The sequence below is a fragment of the Trachurus trachurus genome, assembly GCF_905171665.1.
Source record: "Trachurus trachurus genome assembly, chromosome: 13".
Lineage (NCBI taxonomy): Eukaryota > Metazoa > Chordata > Actinopteri > Carangiformes > Carangidae > Trachurus > Trachurus trachurus.
Genome location: NC_139892.1, coordinates 4,488,495 through 4,516,379, shown reverse-complemented (window position 1 = coordinate 4,516,379; position 27,885 = coordinate 4,488,495). Strand labels below are relative to the sequence as shown.

Here is a 27,885-nt window from a genome sequence, read left to right as displayed (position 1 = left end):
CCCCCAGTTGCTTCCACTTTCCAAACCTGTCCTGTCCCCTGGACTCCCCTGTTCTGTTCTGTCACTAATTTATTCACACATCAGATGTGATGGACAAACAAATATGTAACACAATACAACGTGTAACAAAGTAACCACAACATGTTAAAAGTGTATTTTCCAGATTTTATTTTTTTTGTACACAAAACACAGGGTCCTCCATGTGATCATGAGGTGAAGACCTGCAACGACAAACAACAACAATTAAACATGCGTTTCCAACACTTTTTAGGGAGAAAAAACACACACATGCTGTTTCTAAAGTTAAGGGATGGCTGCTGTACAGCTCATCCACTGTTGGCTTGGAAAAACTCAAGTTCATTTTGTGAAAGCAGGCGTTTGCTAGCATCAACACTTCCTGACAGATTCTCAGAGGCTGACTTTTCCCCCGATACTTCAAACACACCATCAACCCTTCTCAGACAAATGCCTCGATGTCTTCACACTAAAAGGACGGCCGACTCTGGGGAACTGATGCAGACCCACAGAACGTGAGCCTGGACCAGTCAACCACCAGAACCAGACCAGTCCTGCTCCGACTCGTCATCGTATCATCACTGAAGGGACCGGGACCGGGACCAGGACCAGGACTCAGGCGCTGGTCATGTTAGCTAATGGGGTGACTGCATCAGAAGCCAGTGAAGGTTTCTGATCATCCCACCACATCATCAGATCAGGACCGATACGTCACCATCCTGACCTATGCTAGTTGGTAGGTGGACAGTCTGGTTCTAGAGTTTTATATTCTGTTAAAGACTGTTGATGGTTGTCACGGCAACAGTGTCTGAATATAAAACTATAGAACCAGACTGAAGCACAGCTTGTATATGAATGTAAATATGGCAAATTCAGAGTTTACCGGATTACTGATTAATGAAAAACATACTTTTGAACGAAATTATCGATTTTTGTGAATAGATAAAAGGAAAAGTTACATAATGTCCCTTTAATGCTGATCTGTGGTGAGTGGTCTTCTTACCCTCTTATGCGGTGGGGACAGGTGCTCCCTGGGGCATGACGGGCACCTCTGGCTTGGCCCCCTTCTGCTCAGAAATGGGCGTGGTGGGCAGGTTCTCCTCCTTGGGCTCCACGATGCTAACGTGGTCGGGCAGAGGCTTCTTGGGGCCGATCTTACCGCTGGGGTCCCAGGGCAGCATGATCTTCACCTTGATGCCCAGCACACCTGTAGGGGCCCCACAAGCACATTAGCACCCACACCGTCAAAGTGTCAAAGTCAAAACACATCTGTCTGTCTGGACCGGAGGTGGACTCACCCTGCCTCAGCAGGACGTGGCGGACCGCCGTGTCCACGTAGTAGTTGACGGGGTCTCCGCTGTGGATCATCAGGCCGTCCACAAACTTCATGGACTTGGCCCTCTGACCCCTCAGCTTACCGGACACCACCACCTCGCAGCCCTTGGCGCCGCTCTCCATGATGAACCTCAGAACACCATAGCAGGCCCTGAAAGAGAGTTCATGTTTAGTTCTAACTTGTAGCTTTGTTAAACTCGGCATTATCTATAGTGCTTTAAAGGAATAGTTCAACATTTGGCAAATTAGCCCATTGCCATAATCCCTATAGTCATAGCAGTAGGTTTGTTACCTTTAATTGTCGGTGCAAGCTATTTTTAGAACGGCGGAGCAGAGCCGTGAGCTGCTCAGAGCTACGCTACGGAGGCTAGTGGGATTTCTTGGTTTCCCTCATCAAATACACAATCCAACAACTCCACAACGCTCTGGTGGACAAGTTGTGAGCTGCACATTCACCACGCTATGAGATATAACACAACGTTACCAGACAGAGTTGTTTTAGAGGGAAATTCATGCAAAACCACTGATGCACGTTGCCTTCAGGGACAGTTTTTCATCAAGCAGTCTCTGAATTTCCCTCTAAAACAACTCTGTCTGGTAACATTGTGTTATTATCTCATAGCAGGGTTTCCCGCAGCGCTTTCTTGTTAAGGCGGCCGCCTTAACAACAAAGAGCTGCCGCCTAAACTAACGTCTTAAAAAAATAAAAATGTAGCGATATTCACAGCACACACACACGACGGTGACATTAACGCGCGCCGCCACGTCTGCTCATAGCGCAGCAACAATGCAGCAGCGTCAGGCCGTCACTGAAACGCTCCGTGGAACCGAGACATGACACGGCGCGCCCGGTGTAAAAGTTCTCAGAATCAGCCCCGGTGACCGCGGTGCTGACGATTGGGGGTGAGTCGCGAGCGTCATATGTCTTGGTAGAGCACGGCCGCTGCAGCGACCCTCCGACAGTCCCATCGCTGCGTGTCAATCCCCCCTCTCACTTTCTCTCCGCGTCCCCGTCTCTCTCCAGCTGCCCTTTCAAAATAAATGCATAAAAAGCCAGAGAAAAAAACTAAGTAGGGGAAACACTGCTTTGTTTTCTCTGTCTTTTTATGGTTTAGTAATTCTTTCATTGGTGCAGTAGCAGCGTTCAGTTACCACGAGCGTAGTTGTGACCTGTTGTGATCATAGATGGCATGGCATATGTTTTTTATGTAAGTCCCTGCGAAAAGTCCCATGACCAGCCAAACTCCTAAAAAAAAGCGTGATTTATAGTTCATAACATGGTACTTTTGGCATATGGCACCAGGGCCGTTGCTAGGAATCCTGGGCCCCCTGAAAGTATACTAAAGTGGGACCCTGCCCCCTGACTTTTCCACTTTTACGTATCTATTATCATTTCTTATTTAGCCTACTTTGTTTTGATGCTAATGCAGCATTACTATGAGTATCAGTCAGGGTCTTATGCAGAATAATTCAGTCATACAAAGATTAGACTACTGGGGTTTTTGTGGGCCCTACTGGGCGCTGGGCCCCTATAATGATCATCACCTTTCTCCCCTATACAACGGCCCTGTATGGCACTACAGGACCAGTTAAATATAAAACACAATTTTATACAATATACTGTATATAAGTAGGGGGTCCCCGCTCCATCTCTCCATCAGTTTGGGGGTCCTTGGCCTGGAAAACGTTGAAGACCCCTGCTCTACACACCACAGAGAAGCACACATGCATAACAGCAGCGCGCATGGTGAAAGCGAAACTTAATACGGCGCACCGACCCCCCCCCCCCCACCCCACCCCACCCCCCGCCAACAGGACAGACACCACCTTAACTAACACATTTTCTGGGGGAAACACTGCATAGTGTGGTGAATGTGCAGGTCACAACTTGTCCACCAGAGCGTTGTGGAGTTGTTGGATTGTGTATTTGATGAGGGAAACCAAGAAATCCCATGAGCCTTCATAGCGTAGCTCTGAGCAGCTCACGGCTCTGCTCCGCCGTTCTAAAAATAGCTTGCACCGACAATTAAAGGTAACAAACCAACTGCTATAGCGATTATGGCAATGGGCCGATTTGCCAAAATGTTGAACTATCCCTTTAACTACTACTGAGCTTATTATCGGACTGTTGTGCTTCAACCACAGCAGCTAAAACACACCACTTCAACCCTTCTCAGACAAATGCCTCGATGTCTTCACACTAAAAGGACGGCCGACTCTGGGGAACTGATGCAGACCCACAGAACGTGAGTCTGGACCAGTCGACCACCAGAACCAGACCAGTCCTGCTCCGACTCGTCATCGTATCATCACTGAAGGGACCAGGACCAGGACCAGGACTCAGATGCTGGTTAACAGCATCTTCTAATCACATAAACCACACTAGATTTGACAAGTCTGGCTTTTGTATTTTTTATAATGGAAATAAAATGTTGTGTATTGTTGTCTGCTGATGAATAGAATGATATTCTCGTCTGTGGACAGGTAAAACATTGTTTACATTTATTTTAAACCAACTAAATTTCCAGTTCTCTTCAATCCTGACAATCTATTGCTCATCAAACAGCTATAGAAGAAACTGAGTGTTGTCAGTGGAGTCCAGACTTCTATCTGCATGCTGCCAGTCAGTTAGCATGTGGCTTCAGAACCAGGACCGTGTGCTTCTCCTCAGACTCCTCTTACCTGCGGACAGCCAGACCTCCCAGCAGCTTGTAGCGCAGAGACTCTGCCTGAGCGATGGCACACAGACCACGAGTAGCAACCTTCTCAGCATACAGCTGAGACAGAGAGAGAGGGAGGAGACAACAGTCAGTCACACATGATGGATGCTGCCAGTCTTCAGCTACACAACACCTCTTCAACACAGTCAGTAGATGAAATGCAGACGCTCCGTCAGAATGATCCTATCCCGGCTCAGTTTGAGCTCCTGAAGCCTTGACCCTTCTCAGACAAATGCCTCTTGTGTCTTCACATGATAGGACTCCCTGGTCTGAGGGACTGCAACCGGTCCACAGAACGTGGACCTGAACCAGTCGCCAGCAGACACAGAGCGAGTCCCGTTCTGTCTCGTCATCGTATCATCACTGAAGGAGGCCAATCACGGTTCAGGAGCCTGTGCATCTGTAATATTCTTTATCCACTCCATACTACTGCCTTCATAGTGTAACGATACAAATATCCACCTGACCATATTTCTAAGTTGAGGATTAATAAACAAAATGCTAATCAACACTATACATTACAGCTCTGGAAAAAATTAAGAGACCACTCCCAAAACGATCAGTTTCTCTGGTTTTACTATTTATAGGTTTGTGTTTGAGTAAAAATCAATTTTCTTGTTTTGTTTAATTCTATCAACTACTGACAACATTTCTCATTTAGAGCTTTATTGGCTAATGATTAACTAGTCTAACAAAATATCATTTTACTCAAAGTCTTTTCAGACCTTGAATAATAATAATAATAATGCAAAGAAAACATGTTCATATTTATTCCTAAAGAGCACAGCAAGAATATTTTAACTCAGGAAAAGAAAAGAATGACTGTCGTACATGTAGAGATGCTTTTAAGAAACATTTTGTGAAAGTGGTCTCTTATTTGTTTTGGAAAAAAATAAGAGACCACTTTCACAAATGTTTCTTAAAAGAATCTCTACATGTACGACACTCATTCTTTTATTTTCTTTTTTAAACACAACTCATTCTACTTAATGAGACACTGATGAGGTCATCACCTGAACCACATCTGGTTTTATATAAAAACCACTGCTGGGATTAAACATCAACATTATCCCACAAAAACTCATTTATAAACTCTTCCTGAGTTCAAATATTCTTGCTGTGTTGTTTAGGAATAAATATGAACATGTTTTCTTTGCATTATTATTATTATCATTCAAGGTCTGAAAAGACTTTGAGTAAGACGATATTTTTGTTTTTTAGACTAGTTAATCATTAGCCAATAAAGCTCTAAATGACTTTTTTTTTTCAATTTTGGGAGAAATGTTGTCGGTAGTTGATGGAATGAAAATAAAAAATAAAAAAATTGAATTTTACTCAAACACATACCTATAAATAGTAAAACCACAGAAACTGATCATTTTGGGGAGTGGTCTCTTAATTTTTTCCAGAGCTGTATATAAAAACACCGTCACGTCCTTCTGGCATTGAGAAATCCATCCCATCAGGCTCCTGGCTCTCACCTCCACGCTGCCCTCGGGGAAGCCAAACCTCTTCTGGACCACAGCCGTCAGCTCTCTGATGCGACGACCCTTCTCTCCCAGAACGTTCTGGGTCCTGCACACAGCCGACATATTATGGGTTATACCGATATCATTCCAGGTGGACGGAGCTCGCAGCATCGTTGCCATGGCCACCTAAACGTCTCTACCGAGAGTGGACACTCACCTTGTGGCCAGGATGATGATTTCAGTCCTTGTTGGAGTCACACGCACCTCCACGCCGGAGTAGCCATCTTCAGCAAGCTCACGGGTCAGAAACTCGTTGAGCTCGGCCTTGAAGATACCGTCTGAGACGAACTGGGGACAGACAACAGAGTGAGACAACCGGCTCCAAAGAGGACAACAGGAAGACTAACATTAACTTCTAACTTGTATCTTTGTTAAACTGAGTTTTAACTACTATTGAGCTTATTGAGACTGTTGTGCTTCAACCACAGCAGCTTCAACCCTTCTCAGACAAATGCCTCGATGTCTTCACACTAAAAGGACGGCCGACTCTGGGGAACTGATGCAGACCCACAGAACGTGAGCCTGGACCAGTCAACCACCAGAACCAGACCAGTCCTGCTCCGACTCGTCATCGTATCATCACTGAAGGGACCAGGACCAGGACTCGGACGCTGGTTAACAGCATCTTCTATAATCACATAAGCCACACTAGATTTGACAAGTCTGGCTTTTGTCCTGGTGTTTGTATTTATTATAATGGAAATAAGAGATGCTCAATATGTGGACAGGTAAAACATTGTTTACATGTATTTTAAACAAACTAAATTTCCATTACTTCACTGCTTGTGATGGATAAAATCTATTTCACAAATTACATTACATCACAACAAGTGTTACCAAGAGCTGAAGCACACACTGTGTCCATTAACATCCTTGTTAGCTTAGCTAGTCCTAATTCATGATATTATGGTATTAAACTCCAGTTTTGTTTCACAGAGGACTAAGTCCAACCGGTTACTGTCATACTATACTGAACACTACATACAGAATCATATCCGTTATTTAACTTTACTAAAGCCTGAACACCACATGGTCTGATCCAGGACCTGGTCCGGGACAGCTACTGGACGCTAACTAGCCTGCATTGACTTCTACTGCCGGTTTATAGACATGTTTATAACGTAATAGTTCCGTTTTGAGGTTTTTGGATGTTCTAATGACAGTCTGTCGGTCTAATACATTAGCTACTCTTTCTCTACCGGGTTTAGGCGCCCTATCCTAGTTTCCGTTCGTTCAGACCGACAGATAATGTTAGCTCCCGGCTAACCGACTACAGGAGAAGTGGAGCTGAAGCAGCCATAGTTAACTATATTAAACGTCCATTAGCTCCTGCACACCGCCCGGCTCACAGTTTAACGCGGGCCTGCTTTCTGCGAGTCCGGGTTAGCACCAGAACACATGCCCGGCCGCAGCGAGCAGAGCCATGTTAGCTAGCCTCAGCCTCAGCCTGGTGAGGATATCACTGCGCCGCCGGCAGCATCTGGATTAATCCTCCGCCGACCGGGGCCACACAGACCCGACCGACACGGGAATGAGTACCACACGCTTTTATTCCGAGCGACCTGACATCATTTCTAGAGAAACTCGGTGTCGCTGAGCGTAAATGGCAGATAAAACGGTGCTAACCTTCCTCTTCTTGGAGATTTGCACCGCCATCTTCCAAAAGGCCGTCGACAGGAAAGGACCGTCAACAGACGCGGAAATGTATTTATACCAAAATGTACCACTTCCGGTGACGTGTTTTCAGTTCGCCGCTAGGAAATGTAGTTTTGTCCCCCAGAAAAATAGTGGCGTGCTAAAAAGGTATTGACGTTACAAATCAGATTTACTCAGATACTCCTACATTATTACTTTACATTTTTCATACGTTCATATTAAAATACCATGCTGTCACATTTGTACAAAACTAAACAGTTAATTATAGGCTACATTAATAAAAATAGGCTAATACATATTTTATTTGAATAGGGGCAATTACAAGATAGGGGTTAAAAATACAGTCCACTCAACTTTTTAAAATGCTGCCAGTGCCTATGCATGCATCATGATGAATAATAACGCTACATTACTCGCAGTAGTCTGTTGTTCACACTGTTAAATTAAATTAGTATTTGACAAAGACCAGATGACGAAAATTAAAGAATAACAATGATTTTGCCTACTGAATCCTGAGTATCTTAAATAACATGGTGTGTGTGATTTTTCTCCTAAAAAGTTGATTAAAAACCTTATTGTAATGTGAATAGGCTTTTTACCAAGTGATCTAAGGGTCTAGTGAAATGTGGCTAGTTACTCCTAGGCTATACAGCCTACAAACACACATAAAACCAAAAAACTTGTGTCCCTTTTGATTGTTTTACTTTGAAGGTTTTGCCGGATGTCATGGTTGTAGCATGCCATGGATGTATAATAGATCCATGAGGTTGACGTTTAGTGCCCTCTAGTGGTCATGTGGCGTGGCTGCCACACTACAATAACACCGGGAGTTACATGGGTGAGTGGATTCACGGAGAAAATTTCTTATTTCTCATGTCAATTTATAATAATAATAATAATAAACTTTATTTTTTTATTACCACCACTTACTAATAACAATTCCATGTAAAATCACTTGTGTTCTTCTGTTATGAAGTGATCATAATGAAGAACTTATCTTACCAGACAAGATATCAACCTCCAAATATCCCCAACTCATTGAGCAATCAATTCACGACACTTTGTCTACTATTGTTTTTAGTTATGGTATAATGTTGTATTACTGCATGCACAGCACAGAGGCTGAAAACAACTTGGTAACATCAAGCATGAACATTTGTCTAGTTTCTTCCTAGTCATAAAATGTAATCTGATCTTCATGTAAGTCAGGAATGTAGACAAACACAGGATGCCTAACAATATAGCAGAAACAATTGTGATCATTTGTGTCTTTATTATACATATATACATATATTATACATTATACATATCATACACCACACAAAACATTCTCTTCATCATGTGGATCTCAGCTCACTTTGGTTTCATCCACCATGTGTGTGTATGTGATGTGTTGTGATGGGATGGGGATGGGGATGGGACCAGCATTAGGCATGAATCCTCCTCCAATGGGCAGGAGAGACTATAGAAATAACATCAAACATTTGAACTTCCGGACCACACCTATAATTCTGGACAGTGTTTATTACCTTGCTTTGCTACAAGCCCAATAGAATAAAACCCAGAAACCCCAGATTGATTTACAATTCTTCATGCATGACCCCGATCCCCCTCTGTACCATTTACAGCTGATATCTAAGCAAGTGGATGGACTCCACATCCGCTCACATGTGTTTGGAAGTAAGCGATCCGGTCGTTTTGGCTAACTTCTTGTCAGTTGATGGAGTTAGCAGTCCCCGCCCTCGTCCCTACGTCACCACATTCACGCGCATCCCTTGGCTGCACACACAGAGAGGACCGCCCCTTTATGCCGTTCTCTCTCCTCATTGGATAAAGGTTGTAGGATACAAGGAAAGTTTTCTCCTCGGCTTACAGCAGAGCAGAGTGACTGACAGACCCGTGTTTCAGACCAAACACTCTGTATAAGTGATTGCTGTCGGAAGATAGAACTATTTATTACTTATATTAACATAAATATTCCGCTTACTTCTGCTTTAAAGGGATAGTTCACTCAAAATTCAAATTTCACTCATTATCTACTCACCCTCATGTCGACTAAGAGCTGTGAGAATTTTCATAGTCCTCCTTCTCTGAGTTACGGGGGGGTCCGCGCAGCAGTATTTGTCCATATAATGGATGTCACTGGATACCAACTTTCTTCGTCCAAAAAGACACACCAAAAAACATCCAAATACCTCCATGCTGCTCGTCTGTATTTCTCATGTCGGGGCTTCAATACAAGAGGGACATTACAGACGAGCAGTATGGAGGTATTTGGATGTTTTTTGGTGTGTCTTTTTGGACGAAGAAAGTTGGTATCCATTGGAAGGCACGAAGGACTCTGAAAATTCTCACAGCTCTTAGTCGACATGAGGGTGAGTAGATAATGAGTGAAATTTGAATTTTGGGTGAACTATCCCTTTAATGACTTGTTTTGAACCGTGTCCTCTGGGCTGCTGGTCCAATCCCTTCTGGTGGAGTCTTCAAGAGTCATTTGGTTTGCAGTGTCACAGGTGTTTAGTGGTGTTTTTTTGTTTTTTTTAATCACTTTCCACTTTTTGTTAGCTCCTCACCACCTTGGTAAGCCACAGCCCTGTCCTTTTTAAAAAAAAATGTTGGACAGTTTTAAATTGAACTCTCTACATGCCTGTGCTATTCACAAACCTGTTTCTTTTATTCAGTCAGAGAGAAAGAAGGAAGGAAGGAAGGATGAAGGGAAAGAAAGAAGGAAGGAAGGCAGGAAGGATGAAGGGAAAGAAGGAAGGAAGGAAGGAAGGACAAGGGGAATGATGGGAGGAAAGAAGGAAGGGAAAAGGGAATTGGAAAGATAGATGGAGGGAGGGAACAGATTGGGTCAAAAAAGAAGGAAGAAGTGAGGACGAAGGGGAAGGAAGGGAGGGAGGCAAAAAGGATTGTGGAAAGATGGAAGGGAAAAGGGAAGGAAAGAAGGATAGAGTGAGGGAACAGACCAGGTCAACTGGATCAAAAGAGGAAGGAAGGAGAAGTAAGGACGAAGGGAAGGAAGGAAGGAAGGAAGGAAGGAAGGAAGGAAGGAAGGAAGGAAGGAAGGAAGGAAGGAAGGCAGGAAGGATGAAAGGAAAGAAGGAAGGAAGGAAGGAAGGATGGAGGAAGTGAACAGATTGGGTCAATTTAGTTCGGACGGAGTAAATGAACCCCCCCCCCCCCCACACACACACACACACACACACACACACACACACACAAGAGAAGAGGAGAAGAAACATGTGTAATTCCTTGTAGCTCCCACTAGATGGCATCACCTCTCCTCAGCCCTTCTGTTTACCAGTTCTGCTGTGGCTCAGTGGGCAGAGTGGGTTGTCAACTAGTCTGACCCCCCACTACACCAGTCCACGTGTTGGAGTATCCTTCCTTGGGCAAGATTGTTGAGTGAATGTGTGTGTGTGACTGATGCTCAATAGACAGAAAGCACAATATGTAGGTTTATAAGCACAGTTCACACACAAGATTGAAACGTTGTCTTCTAGAATCTGGGTTTTGTGTCAGCCTCAGATTTGAACATACAGTCAACTTGCTTTGAAGAAAAACAAACACGTAAATCCTGCAGGTCAGAAGGCTTGAATATAGATACAACATTTATATGAAGAGAATATAAATGTAAAGGAATATTCTATGAGATACAGACAAATCCTTACACTATGCAAAAATGACTAGTTGGTTGTGCAACAGCAGCAGGAGGAGAATTCAGGATTGGGATTAAAAGTGTCAGAGCAGATGGAGGTGCATTCAGAGCCACTGACTCAGCTTCAGTTAATGAGAGCAGGCCACAGTGTAGAGGAACACTGTGTGTGATCCCCAGTGAAGAAATTACTGTGACGAAAATTATTTCTTAAAGGGATAGTTCACCCAAAATTGAAATTTCACTCTATCTACTCCCCCTCATGTGGACTAAGGGCTGGGAAAAGTTTCAGAGTCCTCGGTGGCTTCTCTGAGTTACAGGGGGTCTCGGCGTAGCAGTGCATGTCCATATAACGGTTGCAAATGGATACCAACTGTCTTCGTAACAAAAAGACCAGGAAGAGGAGCTTCCGCTACAAACAAGCTTGAAATATAGACTTATTTAGCGTTTCGGGGCTTCAATACAAGACGGACATTACATACTAGCAGCATGGAGGTATTTGGATGTTTTTTGGTGTGTCTTTTTGTTACGAAGACAGTTGGTATCCATTTGCAACCGTTATATGGACATGCACTGCTATGCCGAGACCCCCTGTAACTCAAAGAAGCCACGGAGGACTCTGAGGCCCCATCCACACGAAAACGCGGCTTCACCGAATCCGATCTTTTTCTTAATCGTTTTGAAAAAAATCTCCGTAAACACGGCATCGTTTTCAAAAATATCTGCGTCCACACTGATCCAGTGAAAACGACCCAAAACGCTGTAGTACCTACATACTGCAGGCGTGTGTGTGGAGTGTGTGTGTCGCTGCAGCTCTGCCTGCCACACATAAACACTTAAAACAGCTGAAGAAGACGGGGTCCCCGCTGTAATTCAATAGAAGAAGAAGTTCCCCGCTGTATTCAAACTCAAACATGGGATTAAATGTTGACAGGGAGTCGTGTCAGAGTAAATATGATGATCAGTGATGATTAAACAGACGTGATTCAGCCGCAGCGTCTGAGCGACGCGACGGCAGTCGGCCGTTGTTATTGTTACGTTACGTGCATAGACTGTCAGTGTGCAGCAGCTGCAGCAGCGGTGTGTGTGTGTGTGTGTGTGTGTGTGTGTGTGTGTGTGTGTGTGTGTGTGTGTGTGTGTCTCAGGTTACAGGTAGAGCGGCGGGGGGCATGACATCATCGTTTCTGAAAAAATCCGTATTGGCCGTCCACACGGATACACTGGGGCGGCGTTTTCAAATTTTCCCACTCTGGGACCCGTTTTCAAAAAATACCGTTTTCACCCCCTGAAAACGCCGGCTCCGTGTGGACGCGAGGCCAATCCGATAAAGTATTTATCCGGATTCGAAAAAAACGAATTCGTCTGGACGGGGCCTGAAACTTCTCCCAGCCCCCCCACATGAGGGTGGGTAGATAATTAGTGAAATTTCAATTTTGGGTGAACTATCCCTTTAATTAAACAGCTTTAGAGTAATTGTGATGGTTTAATAAATGGCTTAACTAGTTCCAGGGAGGATGGAGGCTCTCTGCCTTCCATGTGCATGTCACTTATTAGAAAACCAACCTTGTAAGATCAGAGCCTCCGCCCCAGTGTTCCAGCTCTCGTCTCGGCGGCACCACCACGCAAACACGTGTTTATGACAGATTAAACTACACAAATATACACATGGTAACATCATATATGATATATAATGTTATCTACAGCTCTCTATTGGTTGATTTCTCACTAGCTTTGTTGTAAACAAATGCACATGGCCAGGAGGAGGGTTAGCAAAACAGAGGAGAAGAGACCAGACTTACATAGTTCTTCTAAACCATTTGGTGCCAAAAGGGCATAAGTGCACTTACGCCCTTTTGGCACTGAGAAATGTTGTGGGTAAAGCCTGTGGCTAGCAAATGCAAATGGGAGACACTACAGGTGAATAGGGGAACAAAAATTAACAGATATCACCATGAAATATGCGGCAATATCTAATATGCGCTAATTTGCATATATTCTCTTTTTATCACTCTGTAAATGAGAAAATACTGTCACCAGCCCTAAAAAAAAATCAGATTTCGCCATGTTTTTAGGAATAAAATGTTGTATAAATGAGGCTGTGAATGATGTATCAGCAACCCCCTCTGTAAAAACCTTCAGAATATAGACAGGAATAAAACTGGAAGGTTTGGTGTCTGTAAGTGCTGCTGAAGTTGAGATTTCTAGCTCAGAGTCTGAGGAAAAACTCATTTTGAGAAAACAGCCTTTAAAGACTTGGACTGTAAAATGACATAGGTTGTTCATGTAAACCGTACTTTCACGATTGGTTGCAGATACAACAATTTTTGGAGCCTACATCATTGTTCAGGAGAGAGAGCTTTACAATAATACCTGACCTGAGCTGGGTCAGATAACAACAGCACAATGTCACAGTAGCTGATAACTTTTGGTGAATTTAGGAGAAATCTACTGACGACAGAGGACAAAATGCAGTAAAATAACCACCTTAATGTGGATTTTCTACCATCTCTTTTGACTTTTCAGAAAGAATACATGCTCAGGAAGAAAAATAGATAAATAATAAAAAATCTCAAAATTGATCAGTGCATGAAAAAACTGTGTTTTTGCCTGTAGTGTCTCGCCTTAATCCCTAGGAGGGAAATTCAGATCGTCCGGCAGCTTACGTAACAATGATATGATAGAAACATACACACACACAGCTGTAGCTGCTCAGAGCTATGCTAGAGAGCGTTGTGGAGTTGTTGGATTGTGTATTTGATGAGTTTGATGAGGGAAACCAAGAAATCCCATGAGCCTCCGTAGCGTAGCTCTGAGCAGCTCACGGCTCTGCTCCGCCGTTCTAAAAATAGCTTGCACCGACAATTAAAGGTAACGAACCTATGACTATGGCAATGGGCCAATTTGCCAAAATTTTGAACTATCCCTTTAACACCTTAGACCAACGACTGGCTGAGTGTAAGGCAGGGCCAACTTTAACTTCAGCAACTCTGCTGTCTTATTGGTAGAGTATTTGAAGACATTTGTGTCAGAGAGACACATGCAGAGCCATTTATCCAGACTTTGCCCTAACCCCGTCCATTCCCCTCTGAGATACGCGTTAACCATTAATTCTTCTTTTTCACTCCCCTCTCTGTTAGCCCTGCGCAGACCCCTTCCTGCTGTTGAATTCTCCCAAATCACTTTATTCACCCATACACACACACAGGGAGGCAGCCCCTCCCCCCTCTCTCCCAGGCTGATTCCAGTCCATTCCCATTGAGCTGCATTAGCATACAGATGTTAGACTGAAAAGGGAAAGCAGTAAAATACAAAGGGCCTGCATGATGAGGAGGAGGAGGAGGAGGAGGAGGAGGAGGGGAGGGAGGGAGGGAGGGGTCGAGGGGCTGCACAGGGATGGCCCTTGGCTTTTTAAGGTCTTACAGATACACACACACACACACACACACACACACACACACACACACACACACACACACACACACACACACACACACACACACACACACACACACACACACACACACACACACACACACACACAGAGCACCATGGGTGTTGAATGGTAAATAGCCATTGGGGGTTGTGGGAGTCTCCTGCTTCACTGATATTCATTCACTGGAGGGAAATCCTCAGCCTGCACCCAAGGCTGAATGCCAACACACACACACACACACACACACACACACACACACACACACACACACACACACACACACACACACACACACACACACACACACACACACACACACACACACACACACACACACACACACACACATGGAGGGAGGGGGAGGACCTCAACTTCTGCTCCACTTTGTGTGAATAGATGGAAATCAGTCACAAGTATCTCTGTGAGCCATTGTGTACGGGGAAGTCTTTGTTTGAGCATCTGTTGCCCAAACATTCTCCTCAGTGTCACTCACTCTAAATTGGTCTGTTCAGACGAGCTGCAACAAAATTCACACAACATACACATAAACACACAGGGAGAGAGGGGAGGGCTGGGAGATTCCCTCGACGCAAGCAAGAGGGAGAGTTCATCTTTGTTCTTTTTGTGTGTCAGTGCGACACAGATGATTGTAAAGGCCCAACCAGAGTGGTAGCATTTCAAGAGAAAACTCTGGGAGGGCTCCTGAGAAATCCTGGGAAGACTTCACTAAATGTGTCCCCTGTGACTCTGTGTGTTATTCCTTCAGTTCTGTCATCCTAATTAAAAGTGGAAGTGTAGCCATAATTGGGAAAACAAAGCAGATCTACATCAGTCATTGCAGTAACAATCTAAACCAGACTACACTCTTAGAAATAAGGGTTCTTCTACAGGTTCTGAGGTTCTACCTGGAAGCATTTGCTTCTGAAAACCCCTTTCTTGAAGAAAGGGTTTTTCAAGGGTTCTTTGTATTTAATTTTTTTTTTATGTTTTATTTTTGCAAAAAGTTAAAAGAATACAACATAAAACATGATAGGTAACAATAGGACAGTGCAGGGAGAGGCAAAAAGCCACAATGGGCTTATTTTTAAGCCTCCACCTTATATTACAGTTTAATGTAAGAAAACACAAAATAACATGGAAAAAACAAAAACAAAAACAAAAAAAACTAAGGGTTAAAGGGTAAAAAAACGAAGGGTTCCAGTAAGAACCATTTTGATCCAGAGAACCCTTTAAAAACCATATCCTGAAGAAAGGGCTTTTCGGTGGTTCTTGGTAACTCTAAAGGTTCCAGATTCCAACCTTTATAAAAGGTTCTAGCAGGAGCCAAAAAGGGTTCTCCTATGAGGACAAGCCAAATAACCTTATGTGGTTCTGCATAGCACTTTTATTTCTAAGAGTGTAGAATCCATGAGTAATGACAGGAATAAAACTTTACCTAAACCTCTGTTGCTTTTCAGTCCCCTTGTATACAAGATATTTTTGTCAGTATGAAATATAAAGACATTTTGCTCTGCAGAACATTCAGTTGCCTTTAACAGCTCCTCTCACTGAGCTATTAGGGTTGGAGTTTAAGAGTGACAGTTCAGTTCCTTCATATACACGGAGTTAAAATTTAAGAAGTTCAGTATCAGACTTAAACAATTCACTGTTCATGATTTTGTACATCTATATTTAAGTTCTACTTTCATCATGTTGAATTCAGGTTTTGACCCAAAGTAAAAGTTAAAATCAGAAATGTTACAACATCAGACTTTATGTGTGTCTCTACATAACTGATACAAAAGTGCAATGAGATCCACGGCCAGGGAACTTATTTCTCAAAAACTTTTATTTTGAAATAAAGATGAACAAATATATTAAGATAAAGAGCTAGGATATCAACATAACCCATGGAATGTAACAATAAATGCATTTAAATTATGTAAAAAAAAAAAAAAAAAACACAATTTGAAACAACACAATATAGGTTTTGCTTTGAAAAACAAAATAAATAAGACTTTAAGTTAACAAAAGTTACAAAAACGTCTCGCCGTTGAGTCGAGCTAACGACGAGCTGTGACAACAACACACGTCTTCTGGACTCGTCAGGCCAAGTTGACTTGATTTCACCACGAAAACAAACATTTGCCTGATTTCATTTGAACTCGTTTGATTTCCCCTGCTAGCTTAGCGTGCACCGTCACCCGGGCAACCCTGATAGATAAAATCAACCACAAACAAAGGTCACCTTTTCACCTTGTGCGTTGACACCACAGGAGAAGAATAGAGCACACAGGATTTTTTAAAAAACAAGTAGGAGCTTCGCACACAAAGAACACAATGCAGCACTGCAGGAGTCCTGAAGGACACTCAGATTAGTCGCACACGTGGGATGAAATGCTGACACTGGTTGTAGGTCTGCTGCTCCAAAACTGATGGTCATTAAACACTCTGCTGAGGCCGGTGAAGCCATTCCTTCACCGCCGCTCTGCTTTCTATATGAATGGCTGTAGTTAACAAATGGAAAAGGACAGAAGGACAGAAGGACAGAGGACAGAAACCTCTGTCCAGCTGTTTCCTGGTCTGAGACCTCAGGGAGTCTTGAGTTCTGCCAGGTCTATTAGCCAATAAGGCAACATACACTGTACATACATATAGAAAGTTCATCGAGCCTTCTTAAAGCTACTGAATGGTGTAAACCAAGCAGATGGACAACATGAATGCATAAGTAAAGCATAATTTCTCCGGCGTCATAATAATAAAAAAAAAAATACATAAACACAATCAGAAACAGTAAATCATACAAAATGTGATAAATAAGTCTGAAAAAAGTGTTAGGCAACAATAACAACACTGTATATTAGCTGTCATGGCTAAAGGCTAGGCTAACAGTACTAGCAGGTTAGGGGAACTACTACGTAAGATCAACTTTGGTAACTAGAGAGTCAGTGGGTTGTCTACATGTGTGCTATTTGTCACAGCTAAGGCAGTGGAGCTGAATCTCTGCCAGGAAGTTCAAATAGCTGACAACTACAATCAAGAGGCCCCCCAGCCAAACAACTGACCCATTCACCAGCCAGTCACAGCCTCAGTTTGGAATCCTTGCACTCATGGGCTCCATCCAGCTGCTGAGCCCTAAGTACCACACAAGTGCTGCAACTGTTTGTAGAATGAGATCTGTGGCAGAGGAAACGGCGCAGCAGTCATACAGCACTTATCTTTAAATCCTTCTCACATCAGGGTACAGGAAGTTCTCACACAGAACTCCAACACAGCACCAGGACAAATGCTGAGCTACATGAAGTACCCTTTAAAATTGGGTATACAACAGTATACAGCAGTAACAGTGGTATAAAAAAAACAAGCTTGAAAAAATAACAATCAAACCACGAACAAAAAGTCAGCTAAAACTGGACGAACACTGAGCAGCGCTACAGCTGCTTGGATGAGAAATGCAATATGCACAAAGTTAGGTACGTTTACCCGGCTGCATTCAGGAGGAACTGGACACCTCATGTTCCAACTCTTTGTGACTTGTATTTTTATTCATTGTCCTGGTCACACAGAGTTAAAACAAACAGACCTTCTAGTCTATTCCTGATCAAATTCAGCCCAATAGTAAAACCTACTGCCTGCCCTACTCGTCTGAAACAGACAGGCGGCTGAAGATGGGCAGCCGTCTGCCCTCGAAGCTGGGCGACTCGGTGCCGCTGGACGAGGAGCTGAGGGAGCAGGAGGAGGTGTAGCCCTCCTCGGAGAGGGAGTCGGCCGAGGAGCAGCGCTGCAGGCCGGGGAGGCCGCTCAGGGAGACGGGCAGCTGCTGCGGGAGCTGGTAAGGCAGGTTCGGCTTTTTGGAGGTGAAATTTGCAGTGGGGCACTTGGTGCTGCTGATGGAATCGGTCACGGCGTAGAAGCGCAGGGCCGAATCGCCGTCGTCGCCCGCCAGGTCGGGGATGCTGCTGGAGAAGGGGTAATGGCAGTGCTTCAGCGCTCCGGGCTCGGGGAAGAGAGGGGAGAGGAGCTCCGGGCTCCCCGTGGAGGAGGACGGAGGTGGGGAGACGGAGGAGGCTCGGGCGAAGAGGAGGGAGGACGGCTGTGACAACTCCACCGTTTGGAAGGCCTGTGGCGAGGAGAAGCCCGCGAAGCTGAGGCTGTGGCGCAGCAGAGGAGGCCTCGCGCTCGGCTTCTGTGGAGGTCCGGCCAGCTCGTCGGCGTTGTGGATGAAGTGGCAGCGGGCGCCGTACGGGCAGAAGCCGATGGTGTGGAAGGTGCGGCAGGGCTCGGTCTTGTACTTGGGGTGCCGGCTCAGGCCTCGCATCTCGTCCATACCGTGGGCGAACTGGCACTTGGCGCCGTACTTGCAGGTGCCGCTTTCCTCGTAGGTGCGGCAGAGTTCCGTCTTGTATCTGGTGGAGATGTGAGGCGAGGGGGCAAGGGCAAGAGCAGGGGCAAGGGCAAGGGTGGGGGTTCTGGAGGAGGCGGAGGAGGAGGGGGAAGTAGCGGAGGACAGTGAGGTGTTGCTGAGGCACAGGCCCGGCGGAGGGAGCAGGACAGATGGGGACACATTAGCCATTTTGTTGCCGCCGTTGTTGCCCTCGATCATGCTGACCGAGCGGTCCACGCGGAAGGGGATGTGGCTGAGCGAGGAGCGGGGAAGCTCCCGGCTCCACTGCTGGTTGGAGGCCACGTTCAGCCCCCAGCAGGCCGACTCTGTCACCTCACAGCTGCTGCTGCTGCTGCTGCCGCTGCTGCTGCTGTTGAACTTGGAATTGGGGAGGGTGACGGGGCAGAGGGAATGGCGGCGCTGGAAGCCCAGGACTCTCTGAGCCTGCTGCTGCTGCTGCTGCTGCTGCTGCTGCTGCTGACGGTGCTGCTGGGAGCAGGCAGACGAGCCATCTGTTGTCTCCAGGCCACGGAAATTCTGTCACACAAAAGGAGAATGGAGATGTGAGCTCACTGCATTCATCAAGCACCCCATGATCAATCAAGAGGAGATTTCTACATTTAAAACAGGACAGGAGCAGAAACATGGATTTGGAAGTTTGAACAATGTTTTCACTGCAAAAACTTGAAATCTTTCCAAGAATATTTGTCGTATTTCTTTTCAAAATGTCAAATTTCTAGTCTAATCTCTTCCCACTTAAAATGACTCATCACCTAAAAATGTACTTTTTTTTAGATAATTATCACTTGTTTCAAACTAATTTCCACTTGAAATAAGAAATCTGCCAGTGAAAGCAAGTTTTTTTGTGCTTGTAATAAGAAAGAATAACTTTTTTCTACTTATTTCAAGTAAAAATATGCTTGAAAGAAGTAAAAAGCATCTAAAAACAAGCTACTTTTTAATGTGATGAGTCTTATTTTAAGTCGAATGAGATTTGTTTTGACTAGAAATAAGACAAATATTCTTGGTAAGATTTTGAGTTTTTGCAGTGTTCATTTGAAGTGCGTAAGAGGAGAAACACAGGCTACATCAGTATAGTTTCACACAGACACTTGTGCACACACATGCACGCACACTAATAAATAAAGTGTAAGTTGAGAAAGGAACCAAATAGATTGCACTCGATGGGAGACTGCAAGTTCGCTCCTGAGGTAAGAGGTTTCAGCTGTTTGTACATAAAGTTTTTGTACTTAACAAAAGACAATGAGAACAGAAACTGTGCCACAGTTCCACTCTTGACAAAAACTCCACTGCTAACTTATTGTTTGAGCCTTAAACCAAAAGCTACAGCAAAGACGATCTCACTGCAATTATGAATATCTCCTTGAATGAATTTGCAAAGAACGCTGTAACTGAAACACTGAATGCTCTAGCTTCTCAGTATCCTACAGGCATGTTTGAAAATCTGTAAACATTTAAAAACACACCTTGCAGAACTCCTCATCCAGTTCCAGAAAAGGTGTTAGGAAGTCGGAGGGCATGGTTCACTCTCCCGTCCGTGCAGAGTGCAGAGCTGGACGTCTGATCCCACAGCACAGAGAAGACTGGAGAGGGGAAAAAAGAAAGGTCCTGGGTCCAAGGAGAGTGAAGAGTTGTGTTTGGGACGCTGAGACAGCAGTGGAGAAGTTCAGAGGCCTGTAGAAACCTCTCTGATGGTTGGTTTTAGGTGCTCGGAGAAAGAGAAGCTGCTCCGGGAGTTGGGAGAGAGGACAAGAAGTAGCCAGCTCCGTTGGGTGAAAGATCAGCGTGACTCCAGGAGGAACATTTCTGGACCATCTGCTGGAATCTGTTTAAATAGTTGGGGGAAACCCACCCACCAACCCCCCGCCTGTGTGTGTGTGTGTGTGTGTGTGTGTGAGTGTGTGTGTGTGTATTTGGGGAATAAGGGAGGGGTCCTGCATTGTAACGGTGTGCTAGGGGGCAGGGTGGGCACAGAGAAAGGAGGAGGGAGCTGAATGAAGCTACTTTTCAACCCATTCATTACCAAATCCTTAAAGAAGCATTCTTCTTTTTTTTAACAGGCCGTCCCCTCACTGTGTGAGTGAACAGGCGAGATGGCACTTCTACCTCACAGCAGTTAGCTTCATGTTCAGTCATCATATAGCCTACAACATGTGTGCTTGAAAAAAACTGGGGAGACAAGTTCCAATATTCCTTTAACTGAGAACTGTTGTCCAATGTATATTCATCAAAATAAAGTTTGGTCATGTGGAGTCCTAACTTTATACTGAGTAACATCATCAGCAGGAAAACACCATCACAGCCTTAGCAAAAAGTAGTTTATTAAAGTGTACTACAAGTCAGGGCCGTTGCTAGGAATTCTGGGCCCACTGAAAGAATACTAAAGTGAGCCCCTATACCCCCTGACTTTTCCCCTTCTTTCTTAGACTACGTAAGTATTGTCATTTTTTTATTTACTTTGTTTTGATGCTAATGCAGCATTACATATGAGTATTACACTGCAAAAACTCAAAATCTTACCAAGAATATTTGTCTTATTTCTAGTTAAAATGTCATTTCTAGTCAAAACAAATCTAATAAAGCTAAAAATAAGACTCATCACATTAAAAAAGTAGCTTTTTTTTAGACACTTTATACTTTTTCAAGCATATTTCCACTTGAAATAAGTAGAAAAATCTGATAGTGAGTCAAATTTTTCTTTCTTATTACAAACACAAAAATCTTGCTTTCACTGGCAGATTTTTCTACTTATTTCAAGTGAAAATTAGTTTGAAACAAGTGAAAACTGTCTAAAAACAAGTTAATTTTTAGGTGATGAGTCTTATTTTAAGTGGGAAGAGATTAGTTTTGACTAAAATTTGAGACATTTTGACTACTGTGTTTTTTGTGGGCCCTGGGTGCTGGGCCCCTATAATTATCATCACCTTTCTCCCCTATACAACGGCCCTGCTACAAGTATACTCATTGTATACTAAAACTGAGGCAGTATACTTGGAAGTGTACTTTTTATAAACTATATTTTATATACTTTTCTTAAGTATATAAAATAAAGTATAAAGTATACTTGGCTTATACTGAAAAGAATAGTCTAACTAAGTACATTCATACTTAGACTTACACTTATACTTAGACGTACGCTTTTTTTTTTTTTTTTTACATCTCTCTGCCACAAAGTACATCTTAAGATATACTACGTATTAGTACTTTGTAGCAGAAAGAAGTAAAAAGTATACTAAAGCTTTAGTATGAAGTGTAAGTTGCTAAGGTCCCTGGTTATGTGTTTTTTGTTCCGGTCTTGCGGCAAAGCATCGGCGTTAATTAAACGATGCCAAATGGTCACGTGTATAAAGTATACTTTAACACTGCAAAAACTCAAAATCTTACCAAGAATATTTGTCTTATTTCTAGTCAAAACAAATCTCATTATACCCAAAATAAGTACATTTATAGATATACATACATAGTTAAACATAAAGTAGCTTGTTTTAAGACACGTTTTACTTAATTCAAGCCTATTTTTACTTGAAATAAGTAGAAAAATCTGACAGTGGAGCAAGTTTTTCTTTCTTATTACCAGCACAAAAAAACTTGCTTTCACTGGCAGATTTTTCTACTTATTTCACGTGAAAATTTGTTTGAAACAAGTGAAAATGATCTAAAAACAAGAAACTTTTTTAGGTGATGAGTCTTATTTTAAGTGGAAAGAGATTAGTTTTGACTGGAAATGAGACATTTTGACAAGAAATAAGACAAATATTCTTGGAAAGATTTTGAGTTTTTGCAGTGCAAATAAGAGAAATATGCTGTTGGACTCATCTTGGTGCTGTGAGATTCTCTTCTGCTCAACATCTCATCACTATTGACTTTTCTTCTCATTTATTGTGGCTTGAAGGAGCTCAAACCTTTTTCAACCTAAGTTCAGATGTGACGGTTGTCTGAAACCTGACTGGTTTTCTGTCTATATGAGACAAAAAGAAATCACAAACCCAACTATGACGTGACTCAGTTTATGTCTGTGTTGGTTGTTCACACCCATTTCCCCCCAAGAGTTTAAACTCATGTCTATGGAAAGTCCAAAATGCCCCCGGCTACATGGAGGGTGAATGTGTTAGACTGGCCATTGGATGAGGGTGTAGCCCACACACTTCTGTGAGTTCGGTTTTAGATCTCCAGCCTTTCTCTGAGTCAGAGATGCCCTGGGGGCAAAAATGATGTCATTGGTTCAAATAAAGACTCAGCTTCGTAGCCTACCGGTGTAAAGTATCATTATCCCTATGATTTTGGAGCCATTTTGGAACAATTAAGTGAAGTTGTTACCTACAACCTAAAACCTTTACCTTTAAATATCACTCAGTCTCAGATTATGTAAATATTCATGGTCCCACATTTAAGAGATGAGAACAAGTCCTGACATGTCGGTCAGTGGTTGCTCAGCCCAAACCTGTGTTTTTACAAATGTCAGTGATAGTGACAATAAAGTGTTAGTGTTTGTGTCTCTGTCAGATGTAATGTTAAAGGGATAGTAGCATTTTTTTTTTGTGAAAGTGAAAGTTTCAGGTAAAACCTCTTTTAGGCCGCGAAAATAGGCCGTTTCTTTGGGTCTCTTCACAACACTGTATGTTGTAAATCTCTGGGCAGGGCTATGGGCTGGCGTTGCTAACGGGAGGAGTGCAGAGAGTCTTCTACTGCAATTAAAGTAGGCTACTTAGGGGCTATTTGTAGATCATACAACCCCACTTTTAAAAAAATGCTACTATCCCTTTAAAGTGTGAGTGTGTGTGTCTATTCTGGCCTTCAGGTCACTTAACATCCACAGTCTTTTCTAAAACAATCTCTCATTAAACTCAGCACTGAACCTGTTTAAATATCCAGGGGCTTGTGGCAGTCAATCATTCATTTTAAAGGAGCTATTTGTATGTTTTGATATTGCTATGTACCCAACATTACCATAAGCTGCTTTTTAGTTACCAGCCTTACCAAGAGTGTCAGTCATTGTAGTATTTAGAAAATCTTGTAATTTGTCCTCTGAGCAGACTGTCCTTCAGGGAAGACCGGGCGCTACAGCTAGGCTACACTGACTCAGTTACACTAAGTGATGAAGTGGTTGGTTTGTAAAAGTGCAGTAGAAGGAAAGGAGGGATAGAAAATGAAGCTAGAGTCAACATTAGTCTGAGTTTGTTGATGTTGACCTCATAAGCTTTCTTTGAAAGTGGTAGGCTAAGTAAGTAGCTGCTAATGCTAATGCTAATGCTGCCTAAGCTAAATGGTTCCATGTCAAACTGCCCATCACAAGTGAGTGAGTGGCATTTGACTGTAAAGAGGCTGTGAAACAAACTGTAGAACACACAGCGGGTCTTATCACGCCTCGCTGTGTGTGTGTGTGTGTGTGTGTGTGTGTGTGTGTGTGTGTGTGTGTGTGTGTGTGTTGCTAGCGTTAAATAACTGTAATCCTGTGTGGTTTCCTTCCCGTGGTCGGTTGGTTTAGTAACCGACTGGCTTTCATTAGGTTTTTCTCCACTGCTCTTTCTTTCTTTCTTTCTTTCTTTCTTTCTTTCTTTCTTTCTTTCTTTCTTTCTTTCTTTCTTTCTTTCTTTCTTTCCTACACTAACAAACTAATTCATAAAAGACAGAACAAACAGATATTTTCTGGTATTTTTCATGATGGATCAGATAGATTGTGTTATCTTGTCATCAGTCTCTCTGTGTTGTTGTGCTCTCGCCTCCTGAGCAACACTAACTGAATCTGTTCTTACATAACCCGCACAACTGTCTGTGGGATGTGTTGTTTGTATGTGTGCCAGAGGTTTTACTTGTGTTTTTCTGTGGTTGCAAAGATCAGTATGTAAAGTGACATTATAGTGGTTAGACTAATAAGCCACAACAGACCACATTTACTCCCCACTAATCACAAAAGATGTTCTTTTCTGTAGTTCACCAAATGTTGACAGTGTTACTGCATTGCAAAAACTCTAAATCTTTCCAAGAATATTTGTCTTATTTCTTGCCAAAATGTCTCATTTCTAGTCAAAACTAATCTCTTTACACTTCAAACAAGACTCATCACCTAAAAATTAACTTGTTTTTAGATCATTTTCACTTGAAATAAGTAGAAAAATCTGCCAGTGAAAGCAAGTTTTTTGTGCTTGTAATAAGAAAAGAAAAACTTGCCCCGCTATCAGATTTTTTAAAAAGTGAAAATATGCTCGAAAGAAGTAAAACGTGTCTAAAAACAAGCTGCTTTTTAATGTGATGAGTCTTATTTTAAGTATAATGAGATTTGTTTAGACTAGAAATAAGAGCTTTTGCAGTGTGTGATACTGGACACTGTGTATTGTACAATAGTTTTGTCAGTAATATATCAGTTCATTTGAATTGTTTATGCTTTGTGAGTATGTTATCTGTCTTTCATTTATTTTCTTATTCATGTAAATTCCAAACAATTTTAAACTCGACAGAATTTAATATTTTCTTAAACTTACTTGTGCCACACTGCATCTAAACAAGACTTTTAACTGTTTCCACACTGATCCTAACCTTCATAAATCACCTCATCAGGTCATAGAGGAAAATATTTAATTATTATTTCTGATGTTTGATTAGATAGTCAGTGACTGACATCAGGGATACGTTTTAGCACCACTGCAAATGATAAATAATATGAATAAAATGGTCTTATCATGGCGGTGGTTCACTTCAACTTTGGCTGGGTCACGTCACTGGTCTGTGTCAGTTAGAAAGGGTTCGGGTGGAGACCAGGGAGGGGCCGAGTGGTTGGTTGGTGTGTTTTACAGTTTGCAATGTGTTGTCAACAGAGGAAAATATGAAATATGGGAGGAAAGCGAGTCTGTCAGTAGAGGCGACAGAAACACAAAATACGGTTACACCTCAACAAAGTGAGGTTTGGATAGAAATGGGTTTATGGAGCATGGATCATGACTGAGAATAAATACAGCACTTACATGAAGCTACGTATGTAAAACATAGGAATGACTTTCCTTAGGGAAATTCATTTTGTGTCTCAAAGTTCCCCCAAAATGTGTTTATAAAAGAAATAAATACATAGATTATTACTATGCAATAGGCCCTGCGATAGACTGGCGACCTGTCCAGGGTGTACCCCGCCTCTCGCCCGAAGTCAGCTGAGATAGGCTCCAGCTCACCCGTGACCCTAGTGCCAGATAATCGGTATAGAAAATGAATGAATGAATTACTATGCAATATACACTGCAAAAAAAACAAAAAAAAATCAAATATCTTAACAAGAATATTTGTCTTATTTTTAGTCAAAATGTCATTTCTAGTCAAAACAAATCTCATTATACTTAAAATAAGACTCATCACATTAAAAAGCAGCTTGTTTTTAGACACTTTTTCCTCCTTTCAAGCATATTTTCACTTAAAATAATCTGATAGTGGAGCAATTTTTTCTTTCTTATTACAAGTGCAAAAAACTTGCTTTCATTTTTCTACTTATTGCAAGTGAAAATTAGTTTGAAACAAGTGAAAATGATCTAAAAACAAGTTATTTTTTAGGTGATGAGTCTTATTTTCGGTGTAAAGAGATTAGTTTTGACTAGAAATTAGACATTTTGACAAGAAATAAGACAAATATTCTTGGAAAGATTTGGAGTTTTTGCAGTGTACTGTAGACTCCTACACTCCATCTCAAAACCAGCTCATACACAAACACTCAGTTCTCTCACTCTCTCTCTCACACACTCTCTCTCTCTCTCTCTCTCTCTCACACACACACACACACACACACACACACACACACACACACACACACACACACACACACACACACACACACACACACACACACACACACACACACACACACACACACACACCAGCATGGCTGTGGACCTCCTGTCTGAGCCTGTCTTGGCCCCTTTGTTGAGGCCAGCATGACAAGAGCACCATTGTCCAGAGGCTTCTCCATATGTTCCCACATGGAGCAGTGGAGCAGTATGGACAATAGCAGCACACAGGATCTAACTGTCCTCTCTGGCTCCGACTCACATGGCGGCTCTGCGCTCAACTGTACTCGCTGACAGTAACCTTGTTGTCGCATTGAGTTGCCATAGCAACCCAACAGCTAATGATGATGATAATGAGATCATTTGATGACACTCTTTGGTTGCGTTGTGGCCCTGAGTTTGAATAATTTCATCTCTTGGAATGTGTCATTTTGAATGCTACAGTACTCTTAAAGGGGTAGTTCAACATTTTGGCAAATCGGCCCATTGTCATTATCGCTATAGTCATAGCAGTAGGTTCGTTACCTTTATTTGTCGGTGCAAGCTATTTTTAGAACGGCGGAGCAGAGCCGTGAGCTGCTCAGAGCTATGCTACGGAGGCTCATGGGATTTCTTGGTTTCTCTCATCAAACTCATCAAATACACAATCCAACAACTCCAAACCTCTCAGGTAACGGAACATTACGATACAGAGTTGTTTTAGAGGGAAATACAGAGACTGCTTGATGAAAAACTGTCCCTGAAGGCAACACGCATCAGCAGTTTTGCATGAATTTCCCTCTAAAACAACTCTGTCTGGTAACGTTGTGTTATTATCTCATAGCGTGGTGAATGTGCAGCTCACAACTTGTCCACCAGAGCGTTGTGGAGTTGTTGGATTGTGTATTTGATGAGTTTTGATGAGGGAAACCAAGAAATCCCACTAGCCTCCGTAGCGTAGCTCTGAGCAGCTCGCAGCGATTATGGCAATGGGCCAATTTGCCAAAAATGTTGAACTATCCCTTTAAGGTTGAGCTGCTGTTGCTTCAGTAAAGAAGCTCATTCTGCTGCATGGTCCTGGCTCATCTGGAATCCACTTTACTCCCCTTTTCAGTTTTCTGTCAGGTCAGAGCTGTGACTGGTACCTGCTCCTTTTTTTCTATCGGTCAGAAAAATCATCAGTGTGTGAAACAGGAAGTCCTGGACTCTAACACTGCTCATTGTAGCTTATTACTTTTTTTTTATTTAAATACCTGCAAAACCACAGTTACATCCCTGTATCCCATCTGTTCCACTGTTCACTGAAATGTTGAAGATGATGACATATAGAAATGCACCTTGGGAGTCAAAGCTAACTCTTTAAAGGGATAGTAGCATTTTTTAAAAGTGGGGTTGTATGATCTACAAATAGCC

At 42.8% G+C, this 27,885-nt stretch overlaps 2 protein-coding genes across 2 annotated transcripts; both read right to left on the bottom strand.

Moving 5' to 3' along the window:
• Nucleotides 1-144: 144 nt before the first annotated feature.
• rps3 (ribosomal protein S3) lies at nt 145-7,306 on the bottom strand. Its single transcript, XM_083985036.1, has 7 exons — nt 7,226-7,306; nt 5,757-5,887; nt 5,552-5,645; nt 4,033-4,127; nt 1,314-1,501; nt 1,019-1,222; nt 145-221 (listed from the first exon to the last, which is right to left on the bottom strand). Exons 1-6 carry the CDS (start codon nt 7,253-7,255, stop codon nt 1,023-1,025), a joined length of 738 nt encoding a protein of 245 aa, XP_083841162.1. The 5' UTR covers nt 7,256-7,306; the 3' UTR covers nt 145-221; nt 1,019-1,022.
• Nucleotides 7,307-17,962: 10,656 nt separating this feature from the next.
• On the bottom strand, nt 17,963-20,407 carry LOC310995851 (mRNA decay activator protein ZFP36L2-A; the record flags this gene model as incomplete). The annotated part of the gene is made up of 2 exons (XM_083985015.1): nt 20,197-20,407; nt 17,963-19,246 (listed from the first exon to the last, which is right to left on the bottom strand). Exons 1-2 carry the CDS (start codon nt 20,248-20,250, stop codon nt 17,963-17,965), a joined length of 1,338 nt encoding a protein of 445 aa, XP_083841141.1. The 5' UTR covers nt 20,251-20,407.
• Nucleotides 20,408-27,885: the final 7,478 nt, after the last annotated feature.

What these genes read in the sequence shown, in the direction of transcription:
- rps3 (XM_083985036.1), bottom strand. Translation starts at nt 7,255, where the DNA reads ATGGCGGTGCAAATCTCCAAGAAGAGGAAG. An exon ending in AAATCTCCAAGAAGAGGAAG is followed by an intron (nt 5,888 to 7,225) that starts GTTAGCACCGTT and finishes GTCTGTCCCCAG; the next exon opens with TTCGTCTCAGACGGTATCTT. An exon ending in TCCCCGAGGGCAGCGTGGAG is followed by an intron (nt 4,128 to 5,551) that starts GTGAGAGCCAGG and finishes TCTCTGTCTCAG; the next exon opens with CTGTATGCTGAGAAGGTTGC.